At 29.2% G+C, this 13,834-nt stretch overlaps 1 protein-coding gene across 1 annotated transcript in view; it reads right to left on the reverse strand.

Annotated features, from left to right (window-relative positions):
* Window positions 1-1,112: 1,112 nt before the first annotated feature.
* Zir (dedicator of cytokinesis) overlaps window positions 1,113-13,834 on the reverse strand; it is a 108,710-nt gene continuing 95,988 nt past the window's right edge. Inside the window, exons 39-44 of the mRNA XM_085816491.1 lie at window positions 11,177-11,267; window positions 10,322-10,467; window positions 9,815-9,958; window positions 6,830-6,939; window positions 4,466-4,615; window positions 1,113-1,670 (exon numbers count right to left, since the gene is read on the reverse strand). Of these exons, the coding sequence (XP_085672617.1) occupies window positions 1,625-1,670; window positions 4,466-4,615; window positions 6,830-6,939; window positions 9,815-9,958; window positions 10,322-10,467; window positions 11,177-11,267 (687 nt within the window). The 3' untranslated portion in view covers window positions 1,113-1,624. The remainder of the gene's footprint in view (window positions 1,671-4,465; window positions 4,616-6,829; window positions 6,940-9,814; window positions 9,959-10,321; window positions 10,468-11,176; window positions 11,268-13,834) is intronic.

Here is a 13,834-nt window from a genome sequence, read left to right on the forward strand (position 1 = left end):
CCAAGCTTTTCTATTCTGCTGTGTTGATTTGGAAAGCTTTTGAACAAAGTTATATTGAAAAAACCATCTCGTCCTTAATTTTTGCACACCAGTGTAGTTAACAATGAGATTAAGACTCTTCTAACTTGGGTGAAAGGATCATAATTCGACCATAGTTACTCAGTTAACAGGCAGATGCATGCTTGAAAGATCTCTTGTAAAAGTAAGCTGTTATGCCAACACCCTGCAGCATACTGCACATGAATTAAATTGTAGCACAGAACAGAAATAATTAAAGATGCATGTGCAAAATTGCATTACCACAAATCTGTGCTTCACATGTGTTTACTGTATTATTGATCTACTGAGAAATCTCTTTACAGGTTATAACACTTCATCTCTTTATAGGTTAGAATCCTAGGGAAGAGCTGGATTTTTGTAAGTGAAGTTTTTTGCCACATGGAGACACTTAACAAGCCAGAAATCCTTGAGTGGTTTTTGTGGGAGACCCTCAAGCCTGTGCCAAAGAGATCTTTTACTAAATTATCTATTCCCCCCCCCATAAAAGGAATTTCTTTCAAAATTGATACAGAAGTGGGCAAAGCCATACTATCACCTATAAGGTGTCCAAAGCCCATGCTAGTGACAGATAGTATTTTGCTATCCTTGACATTCTGGAATTTAATAATAATAATAATTCATAAGTCACGATTTCAATAATGCTATGGGGGGAAACCCTATCAATCACCATAACTTCATCTTCCTGTATAAAACCATTCACTCCATTATAATCACTACCATAATTTACAATGGCTGGCACACATGCATGCATATATAAAAATTAAATTAATCATATGCTTTAGACGTCAGTGGATTTCTGTGCTGTGAAAAGATATTTAAAATGAGAACCTCTTTCAAATTTTCTTTCTCAGCTCAGTTACTAAAAATGGTTAAAAAAGTTTCTTGTGAATAAGGCTTGAACTCAATAAAGTATATTAATAAATGCATTTTTTTCTTACAGTATTCCTGTATATCAAATAAAAGACAATTATTTTGAATAATATTATTTTGTGCTATGTCCAAAAAAGGTTTTTTTTTTAACTATGCTTTAAATAAATAATAACAACAAAACAGACTTTCGCAGGTATTTTATTTCACTAATATATTAAAAAGATTGATGCAGAATATATTAAAAACAGTCATGCAGAAAAAAGACAATTACAAAAGACAGCACATTCATAAAATTTAACATCAATATTTAGCAAAAATAAAATTCTAAAAGCAGCAAGTAAGTACACATTTATTATAAAAAAAGTTATAAAATAGGCATATTCTAAATATAAAATTCACGTAAATTGAGCAAGAGAAAATCTAACACTTCATAAAGTTAAAACTTTTAAAACATATTTACAATCTAGAAAATGATCCCAAACTAAATATATATTTGACAAGAGTAGATTAAAAATTATTGGAAATGTTTTATATGTAAACATTTAGGTGGCCTGGAATCTTATCACATATCAGAGCAATAAAATAAAAATACAAAGAGAGCATATAAGAAAACCACTAGCCTCCTCCCCCCAAAAAAATATACAAAAACATTGCTTTGCATTTTTTTTCATGTCTTTAAAAAACAGCTTGCATGTTACTGCTTCTTCTTTGGTATTCTGTCACCACTTCCATGTCGCTCCCTATTCAAAAGAAGAAATATCTGAGGAAACATTCAATTAAACATAGTACAGCTTCCATTATATGAATAAACTCATCAGGGTAATTGGACTATCGTTTCTCTATACGCAAATTCACTAATTCCCAAAAGTTCCCATATTTCTCCTTCTACTTGGCCAATTAATGAAATTCAATTTTGTCATTTCTCATGTCTCAAAAACATGGCTTAGGATACATATTAGATTTATATAAGTGTTATTCTAATATATATTTTTTGACACAAGATTGTACTTTGCCCGAAATGACATGCCAATTTTTGCCCATACTTCAATTCCACACTACAAATTAGGCCAAAGTGCCAAACTCTGTAAAAAGTGCACCAGCAGTTTCTTTAAACTTAGCAGTCAAAATTTTAATGTGTAATGTTATCTGAATTTTGAATATTACTGAACTTATATTTAATAATATTAACTTTTAAATTAACTTTCTTCTTATTAACTTTTTTGTTCCATAACTTGAAATATAGGTTTAATCCACAATGAAAATCATAAGTGTACGAACACTTTTGGAAGCCACTGTATATATATTCAATACTTCTCAGCACATCAAACAATACGCCAAAAATATTATAAACAAACAATGTCTTCTATAACAGAAATGTTTAACAGTGGCAACATTATTTACTAGAATATAAGATTTTTACTTCCTTGTATGAAGTAAAGATGGTATTATAAATGTGAAAAATTTTGGATCCATTCCAAAATATCCATTTTGACCACTCTCAAACCCATTTGAATGATCTTTTTGCATGACATCTGTGCAAACAGACAGAATAAAGGACTCTTTTTGCAAAAATGGATTGCAAAATGGACATAAAATGGATCCAGAAGAAATTTTTTCATGACATCTGCATGTATGTATGCATCTTGCATAACTCAAAAACGAGTTGCATCAGAAAGTTGAAATTTTGCATATGGGATTGCTATAACATGGATTTGTGCACCTCCCTTTTTGTTTGCAATCAGCCACATCAAAAGTTAATATATATATATATATACATACTGATTTTGTTATCTGGCTTGGTGAGCTCAGTTTTTAATCAGCTCAGTTCATTTATTCTTATATGTTGGTAACTTGTGCATTTAAAGTGATTGAATTATGTTGTTCTTATGTTCCAGTTAAGGTTTTTATGCCTTTAGTTAATCTGCATGCAATAGTTGTAGAATTATTAACAATTTAAAAGTTGTTATGTGCTACTAAGCATAATAAAGTGACCATTTGTTTACATTTGAAGCTCTTATTAGAACAGCGAATTAAGTCAGTTTCTGCACCAATTTCAATGTCTTTATGTTGAGTGGGATCAAAAGCAAACTTTCCATTTTGTGCACTGAAAAATCAGTCTCCCTGTCAGCTGGCCGAATTGCTTATTGCTTGTTTTTGTGCAAACTAATTTTAATTGTAAGAATGGTTTTTTAAAACTCTTTTTAACTGTATTTGTTGTTTTAGAATTTTCTGCATTTTACAATTTTTAATGAAGATGTTTTGATATTTTATGTATTTTTGCCTTGTTGTGAAGCAAAAACTGAATTAATTAAATGAGAAATATATCTGTAATGAAATTCAAGTGATTAAGTTTAGAAGAAGTGCAGCAACAAATGTGTATGATTTAATAGGCCACACAAGGAAGTCATGAGGTGTTGACATCAGATTTTTTTCTACTTCTAGTGAAGCAACAAATAAAAATGATTTTGAAGATGTCCAAAGATATTGCGTGGCATTAACTGCATAGTAAATTTCTTAAACAAACTGCGGTTTGCCTTTGAAAGAGCCAATAATTATTATCATTAAATACCCCCTTTTATTTATATAAAATATTTTTTATGTAAACAAAGTACTTGGAATAAACACATTTTTAAAAGTAAAATTGTGATTTGTCAAGATCTGAATTCTAATTATTAATAATATTATAAATGATGAATGCTGTTAATAAATGATGAATGCTAATAATAAGTTATTTTCGCATTGTTATTATTTCAGTTACATTTTCTACTACATTAGACTTTATTAAAATTCTTATAAAACAATTTTAAAAATTTAAAAAGCTGAGTACATATTGCTAATTTTATATCAATCAAAGTTTTAACACCTGCACTTTTACTCTTATTGGTGTTTTAATGAGTGTTAATATGTCTAAGGACAATAATTAGGCTAAAGACTTTAGTGTATGGTAAAGCTGTCAGCTATAAGTTTATGGTCATTTATGTTAAATCATATGCCATTAGTGTGCAGTAGTATAGGAAATTCAGAAAGATTTTTGAAATTAAAATCTAAGACCACTAGAATCATTAATAAAGGTACTTTTAGGGCCTACTATCAGAGTTGATCTATAGTTTGAGAGTTACTTTGAGTCAAGTCATATATCACTGGCATGGGGCAGTGTCATAAATTTAGACAGATATTTAAATTGAAACTTAAACTAGAGCACTAGAGAATAATTAGATTTTACAAGGACTGATCTTACTTTCATTAAGATTTGGGATGAATTAGAATGCTAATATCAACTTGTTGATTTTCAGCGATCATTCTCACTAATGTTTTGAAACAGAGGAAAGCAAGGTTAGTAGCAGAATTTTAGCATATAATGCAAAGCATTACCAAAAACAGAGCAAGTTGTTATAGAAATAGAAAATTGTTATGAACTATTAAAGAAAAAATGCTTTTATTTAGCAATTTCATTAAAAAATGTAAAAGCAGATACTAGTATTCTTTTAATCAAATATTACACATTAAATGTACTAGTACCGAAACATAAACAAACCTTCCAAGCTTTGAAGCTGTAGCAGTGGATAGTTTTATCATTGGCATAAGACGTTCTATAAATTTATGGTAATTTCTTTCCAATTCCTTTTGATAATCTTTCTGCTCTGGTCCTATAAGTGTTCTGTTCTTGCGCAAGGCTTCATAAGATCTATAGAAAGAAGAAAAAAAAAATCAAACACAGACATAGTAAAATATAAGTATGGCTGATATCAACACAATAACATAAAATAAACATAATTTATTGATTATATAATGTATTAACAAATCCTTCATTTCATAAAATTATTTTCTTTTTTTGATAAATTTATCATATTTCTTTCCCCTAATGTTAGAACATTTAATTTCTTCTTTTCTTTTCTGTTTTGTTGTTTGTTCATAAATTGTTATGATTATTCATATCAAAAGGAACTGTTATTAAAGGATCAAAAGCTGTTGCAATTATTACACAGTAGCTAGTAACATATCCATCTCATGCTATTAATTTTTTTTTAATTAGCATATAAGTTTTAAAAGAAATTTATATTCAGGTTAATTTAGGAAAAAATAACGACTGCTGTCAGTCTATACTTGATGAGTCAACTTGCAGAAGTAAAGCAAATATCATTTAAGAATTATATGGAACTGAAATTGAATCATATTACTGTTTGTTTAAATACAATGTTTGTTTAAATGTGGCATGGGGCAGTGTCCTATTCAACATATGGTATGCAATAGTACAATTCCAGATACACATGCCACCTCCTTTCTTTCAACAATCTCTTCCCCCCCATGGTGATCCTAACAATTTTCTTCATTGTGCTTGATTCTTATCTTTAATTTTCCAAAAACTCATTGTTAAGGAATTAACAAACAATTTTTATAACAAAATAAAATCACTCAAATATTTGGAGTTATAGCATGGGTTGGTTATCAAATAATAGCAACAGGCAAAATCATGCTTATGGGTAGTCATACCATTGTCTCAAAAGAGGTACAAAAGCATAGTGTGCACAGGTACCATTCACTGAACCTGAATCATATTCCAAACAAAAATTTTTACATCCAATTAGATATATACCATGTTGGATGCATTTCAAAGCAGATGTAAACCAAGATACTGACTACATTTTTAATTTTCAAAGAACTGGAATGTAATAACATTTCCCCCCCTCTATTTAAGTAAATAGTAATATACCACCAGTTCTATGATACCAAAGACATTTTTCAAATTCTGATAAGGCAATGTCTAGCCTAGTCTAACTATTCCATGGGGGAAGCAATTATTCTACAACATTTTAATTTTACCTTGTAAAAATAGTTTCCCACAAATTTCCTAAAATTCAATTAGAAAGATTCAATGGATGACAATGAGCATGTATTACATAACTTTGTTGACATTATTAAGCTATGCTGGAAGCTCACTTGCTTCAAATATGACTTATGTCAGAAGAGAGCAATAACCAACCAAGAATCACACAGTAATCCAAGACAGTAAACTTTGGTGATGAAAAATTAATACTTAAATGACAGAAACCAAAAGTCTGGATACTAATTACAGTTCAATGCAAGTGATTTTGTCTGAAGAGTCAGGCATTTGCCAATTACCAATAAAATTTGTATTAAAACTTCTGACCTAAGAAATGAAACCTTTGCCTTGACATGAATGATGATATGTTGTATTGTGATAATAAGAATATATACTCACACAGACGCTAACACTCATGATGAGTTTTGAGTGCATGTATATGACCTACAAACAAATCAGCTATCATCATGGAAGCCATCCAAGTTTCCTAGGCTACAAAAAGTACAGCAAATTTGGAGTAATGATTTTTTGTTGTTGTTTCCAGGATGCTGCTATTAAATCAAATATTACTATTATAAGAACACCTCCACTCATCTCCCACAGATATATGTCAAATATATAATCTCTCATATCTAGTAGGTTTCCTATTCTCTTGTTAACTTGTGTTTTCTCTTCCACTTCAACTTTCAGCTATAAATATGAACCAGTTTCCTTTTCAATGTCTTCTGAATACCTATTGAGTGCTTTTCTGCAATAAATAACTTAACCTCAGCTATTAGCAGCATTATGCTATTATGAAACAAAAGAGAAAGAACATTATAACACAATCATATACTGTTACGTCCTTTTCTCTCTTACATGTTTTGACCTTTTTGCTAAAGACTTCACACATTACATAGAATGTGCATTACTTACAGCTAGCACAATAATTTAAATCACTATTCATAGTAAAACTTATTTATTAATTTTTGTATTTGTTCCTGCATAATATAAGAATAAAATAGTAAAAGTTCTTTAAACAAAACTTTTTTAGAACAGAAGATTTTGCTCAAAATTCTGAAAGTAAAAGAAACTAACTTAAGCAAAAAATCCTTGAAGCATAATCTTAGTTTATGCTGAAGTGGAGTAGGAGATTTTTTCCCATCAATCAAATCAAGAAGGAACACGTGTGCAACTTCCATAGGACCCTGAAAAATCAGTTTTATTAAGCTTTTTACAGTAACAAATGTTAAAAAAATTATTAATTATTTTAAAAAATAACTTATTAAAATATTAATGTATATTTTCTTATGAAATTATGAAGAATCATAAATGGCAGAAAGCAAATAATTCTGATACATAAAAATGCAATGGATATTACAATAGCATAAATATTAGATATAAGATCATAAAATCTACACTTATTACAGAAGTAAATATATATTTCTTCGTTAGACTGTAGAGACATTAGGTTAATTGGAAGCAAGGGAGATGAAAAATAGAAACCGCCTTCGCCGGGAATCGAACCACGGACCTCTGGAATACCGGCCCAGCGTGCTACCGTTACACCACGAAGGCACGCTAGGAAAGTGGGAGAAATACCTTATAAGACTATCATCATAAATTAAGAATACAGGAGAATCAAAATCTAGAAAAGAAACAGTTTCATATATGCATGTTACTCATTTAATGATAATCACACATTGCCATTTTGGATTTTCACAGAACTAGAAAAGTGTTTTTACATGTTTGAAAGGAAAAATTATTATTACATAATCTGTGGTTTGATGCCATCACAGCTGGATTAACCATTAAGCAAAGCAAGCATTTGCTTAGGGCATCAAGAAATAGGATTTTTCAATGCTGGTTTTATATGGAATATATGGTGCAGATGAACTAAGACAGACAGAGTAAAAATGGAAGAAAAAAAAAGAGGCAAAAATGTATGTGTGAGCACCAAAATCTTTTAATGCTTAGATCCTGTAAAAGTTTTAACCCAGCCCTGCATGTCACACATATTTTTCAAATTCTGACAATGCAATTTACAGTCTGTTCTTTGGCAATAATTCTAGAACAATTTAAAATTACCTTATGCTTCCAATATATTAATAAAATAACAATAAACAAAACTGTAAACATACATCGTAAGCACAAATTCTTATATGGCTTTAAAAGTACATACAAGTTAATATTCTTAAAACCCATGATTGTATTTCTTTAATCTTAAGTCTCTTGTTCCCAAAATGTTTGCCTGCTTCACTGAAATTATAAGCACATATTATATAGCATACTCATATAAATAATATGTGAAAGAACAATAATAACAGAAATGCACGTACAGGGAATACATAAAAGAATAATGTAGTTTCAAAAGTTAATTTATTTTTCACCTCACACAAGCACAATGCCCATTATCAGCAAAGGCAAGTGTCTAGTTAGCATTAGAAGCATTATTCATTACTAGAAGTTCACTTTTCATGCTTATAGAGGTACCACGGGTCAAATTTATAAGATGGCATTACAGCAAAGATGGTTGCAAAAAATGGCTTTTTTTCACGTCTAAAGCTACCACGAATGACCACTCATTTTTGAACATGTAAGGAAAGTCATTGTTATACCAACTTAATACCAGTTCTGATTACATTTCATGAATGGAGGAAACTTCTTTCCATTTTCACAAGAATATGAAAATGCATTACAATTATGTTCTTCCTCACCTCTGGTTCAGACAAATACTGCAGATGGAAACAATGACCTTCTCCTCTGGCCACCTTGTTCACCAGATTTTACACTGTAAGATTACTTGCTTTGGGAATTTATTAAGGACAGCATTTATTGGCAGCATCCATCTTGAATTCCATCTGGTACCAACCATTGCAAGCATCCATCTTGAAACTTCACAATAAAATAATGTATGCCCTACATGTCATTTCATCAGACATGGCATTCTGGGTTTGGAATGAATTTTATTACTATGTGGATGTGACCCACATGCTAATCAAATTCATTCCAAACTTAAAATATCGTTGGATGTATATATCTGTAAATACTTAAATCCTTTATTGCATTGTTGTATTATTTAATTATTTATTTATTTGCTTTGTATATGTAGTCACATGCATTTTATATTGGTGTTTACTTAAAATATGGAAATATTGATTTTATTGATGAGAATGGCAACATTCAGAGTACAAAAATAGTTTAAGTAAATTGTGAGATATGCTCATCACATGACAGGTCTTTCTTGAAATTTCAAGAATCTTGTATCTATTATAAGAGATGAGCTTCTATGACTTCTATGGCTGAGAGAGCTTCTATGACTTGTTGTAGCTGTTTTCATTATTATTCAACTGCAAAATTTAGCTGAATTGTGTTTACTTTGCAAGTGATTTTGGCAATTGCTGATATTTTTCGTGCACTAAGGGCAAATTGTTTATATCTACATTCTGTTTAAGCTGTTTCAAGTTATTTGCTGTCCTGTTTGCAACTGTTTTAACAATAATTTGTGAATTTCCTCCTAAGCATACAGAGACAGATAAAAAAATATCTACCTATTTGAGGTATTGTATATTCTTTTGGTATTGTTTGATAGCTCACAACAATACCACAGGATTGCAGTCAATATACAACAAACTTGAGCTGTTGGTGATGACATATGTTGCATCCAGGTAAGAAGGAATAAGTTTATAATTAACCTTTGCAAATGCATTATTCTTTAACATATGCTTATAAAATGGTGTAGAGTGATAAAGTTTGATCCAAAATGTATGCCAAACCAAGACTGCATTTCTGACTAAGTTTAAAATTTAACACTGGCATATTTTGCCTCCATCTGATAACAAAATATGCATTAATCACTACAGAAGAATTATGCCATGTATGATAAAATACTGTATCAAACTACGAAAGTCTAATTTTGGCTTTCATTAGCAGAAGATAAGGTTCCAAAAATTCAGCATTTCATAATACACACACAAATGCATGCACGTGCAGGAGGGAAAAAAGAAGAAGAAATATGAACACAGTTCATACTATGTTATTTCAAATGAAAACCAGATGATAATAAAATTAATTAATTTTTACCTGATTAACAGTAGTTCCTATACAACCTTGCAATACCATTTGCAAAATTTTGGGATCTGCTGGTTCTTGAGTTGTTGCATTTGCCAACTCTTGGGTCTTTTTCATTATGTCTTCAATTGCAACTTCAATTGGTGTTAGCACAATCTTTAAGATAATTTAATAATTCAAACAGTATAGATAATTACATAAAACATGTATTTATAAAAAAAAAACTAGTAAAGTTAGTAAATCTAGTAAATAAAATGAAAAAAATTTAGTATACATATGGAAGTTTACTTATATATTATGAATTAAAAATAACCTTCTGAAATAAAATTTTAAAAGCTGTTTAAAAGATTTTATTCATATAATATAATAAACTGTTTTTTCCCATTACTACAATAAGCAATTTTATTAGAATTACATTTTAACACTTCAAGATCTTGAAAAATCAACATATTACACAAGAAAGCATTATATAGAATATAGGATAAACAAAAATAAACAGAATAAGCAATAATAGCTTACCTGATGTCTTTCTACAACCTGTATTCTTGTTTTAACATAAGGAAAAGTATATGCTGTAGTAAGAATAGTTTTACGTTTATACTGTTCATGTAATTCACCATGAGCCCGTCCATCAGGTGTGAATGGTGTTGCATAGATAAAGCATCCTATAAACATTTTTCATCATCATTGTTGATATGAAACCTGTTCTTGATCTTTATTATAAATGCAGCAAGGAAGTATATCTTAACAAAGTATTATGCAATAAAAAACATTGTGACTTGAAAATAAAAGAACTGTTTCCTTATTACTAAATTAAACTCACTAATCAGATAATGTACTGAAAATAACATATAAGTAATGAACTATTGAAGATAAAGATATCTTTATTTATTATAAAGTAGTGTCTTTATAATAACCCACACAGCATTATGCCATCATTTATCTTTCATTTAAAGTATAATTTGATTTATTTAAGTATGGCAAAGTACATGAGGGCTATCTGCTTAAGGGGAGGGATTTTTCGTGGAGGACTTCTAAGGGAAACTGGCTCATATCAGTGTTACACATGTGGCAAACCACAAAAAATCCCTGCAGCTAGCTTATTTTAGAAGATAAATAATCACATTATACTCCACGAAAAAGCAACAGCTTTACATTTGGCACATGATGCAGGTTCCTGCAGAAGCAATTGTCTTTTCATACTGAAATCAGTAATATCAATTTTCAGGTCCTAAATTTTATCATATACAAAAAAGAATTAAAAAAAAATCTTTTTTTGTACATTGCAAATAATTTATTCTTTTAGAAAATTTTATTACATTTCTTAAAAACATATAATAATTTTTCTATTAAGTAATGAATTTTTTAACTTACTTATGTTGTAATTTCTATCAAAATGAGTAATTCGCTCCCGTAATTGAAACATTTCAAAAAATGGTTCAACATATGTTATTTGAATATAAGCCTATAAATATAAAATCAATAATTAAATGTTATTGAATTTCATGATTTTAAATTTATACAGATAAAACAAAAAATCTTAAATTAAGCTGAAGATCTGTATCACAAATTAGAGATAAAAACATTCACTATGTAATTATGATATGAATGTAATTTTTTTTAAATGTTATGTTATCAGGTTAGAGCAGTTATCAAATTAATGCATGTCAGATAAAATTTTGAAATGATAAACAGTTATTGCCTAGGTAATGTATTTCATCATATTTCGTCTCTCACAATTATTTCAGCCAATTAAGTCTCTTTTCTTTTTTTATCTTATATGTAAGATATAAAATATAAAAGGAAACTTCTAATTTTAATTGCCAATAACTCCTTTTATTCTTCATTTCAATTTGGGTACTTCCCCTTTATATTCTATAAAAATATTAACTATTTATAAAATATCACTAATAATAATATATTATAAATAATATGTTTATAATATATCAATTTAAAGAGCACCATTTCCAAATTAATTTGCTTCCTGCAACCTTACAGAACTCCACAATGCAGACACCTTTTATCTGATTACTGAATAAGATTTCTATTGAGAACTGAAGCTTTTTGATTCTCTTTCTCAGGCTTTCTTCTGAATGCATTACATTGAGCCTTCTGCTTCAAAACTGCTAACTTGCTGTCTCAAAAAATATATTTTGCAAATATATCAGTACCAATGTAAAAATTCTTTAAGAACAGAGCGCTCTAATGCCCATTTTACCTGCGTTGGCTTAATGAAAAAATGTGTGCCAACAAATTAACAAAAAAGAAATAATTAAATTAGCTCATAGCCACCCTCCAAAGAATACTAAAATTTGTCCACAATCAAGTTGTTCTTTATGCATCCAACTATATTATCAACTTTGCCAAGTTATATATATGTGTGTGTATAATAACTTGACAAATTTGTAACTAAATTTGTAAGTATACAGAACATTTTATTCAAAACTAGAGGAACAAATGTCTACGAGGAGTAGGATACAACAAAATGACTCAGAATCTCTACGAATGCAGGTTCACAAATGCAACCCTAATGAGGGTAAGGGTACGAACTGTGCTAAATTTGATTGAAGATCCCCGTCCCCCTCTTATCTAATCCACGAACTGCACGACGTTTCCTGTTCCCTATTTCTTTCCCAAGAAGATTGGGTGCTACAAAAGGTCATTTATCAACATTAACGAGACATTCTATTGAGACTGCAAGCCTTTATTTTCATTTATCAATATTGTAAAAATTGTGCCTGCAAAACAAATATTAATTTAAAGTCTGGCATGTGCTAAAGTAAAAATAAATTTCTTTTATACTCATTTTAAAGTGTTATGATGCTTAAAGGAATGATGAGCCAGATCGTTTTTATTCTCTGTAAGAATGAAAAACTTTCCAAGTTGTAGATTTTAGTCGCTGATATATATATATATCAGTTTTGAATAGTAAAATTGATAGATTAATGACATATACAAAACTGATACATAATCAACCTATCAAATATCGGCTTTGTAGCTCACCTTAAATAAGTTTCTTGTCTAGATAAATATTAACAAATCTTAGATAGCAGAATGGTTTTAACTTTCAAATTTACCATTTTAGGTAAACAGTTCTAATTTAATTTAAAAAAAATTCTCTTTATTAAATCTAAAAATTGGTCTTCTTAAGTCATTCTAAATTCACACTAATATTATTGAAATATATTCCCGCATTAAGCTTTCCATTTTTAGTCATTGAAGTTATTTTAAGGTTATTTAACTTTGTTACAAATTCCATATTTTAATACTAGAAACTAAATATTTATTCTGTTTTCTCCTGATGTACTTTGGCATACATTTAATTTCTAATTTAATTAGTAAATTGATAATTATGAGCATTAGCAGAATTTTCATAATTAAAAAAAAATAAAAATAAATCAAACTCTCTTATATTCATATCCTGGGATTTTCAGTTCCCTTTTAATCCATTCCTTTTTCACATATTGTTGCACTTTACTTAAGTTTTCATGTATGTAGAATTTATATGCTTTGTATTGTATTTATGCCATTTTATATTTAAATGATAATTTTTAAAAATTCTTGCATCACAACTCTAGTTAACAGAAGATGTTTCTAACACCTTGGTAAAGCTTAATCTTCAGCAAAAATTAAAATTATTACCTTCTACATATAAGAGAAACTTTTGCATTTATTTTTACTAATTTTTTCTTACTGTACTTAATGCTCAAGTCATTTTCTAGTCCTTTGCAAAATTTATATTGCTTAGACTTTACAAGTTTTATACAAGATCTGAAAGGTTTTTTTTTTTTTTTTTGGAAATTTACAACAGCCCCTGTCAGAGTGGTTAATTACACTTGGCTCAAATTAAAAAAGCCCTGAAATCTTCCATCACTATTACAACTGCTTGTCTTCCTATTATTCTCTCGAGTTTCTATTAAAATCAAGGAGAAAACATTTAACAGTTAATGATGAAGCCATTTTTTAAAAACATTTATATTTATAAAAATCAGGAAGTTTTGTTCCATGCTTCTCAATTTACTACTTGACAAT

The sequence above is a fragment of the Stegodyphus dumicola genome, chromosome 5 (genome assembly GCF_044657685.1).
Source record: "Stegodyphus dumicola isolate Sdum_Otavi_A_Nest chromosome 5, ASM4465768v1".
In the NCBI taxonomy this organism is placed as follows: domain Eukaryota; kingdom Metazoa; phylum Arthropoda; class Arachnida; order Araneae; family Eresidae; genus Stegodyphus; species Stegodyphus dumicola.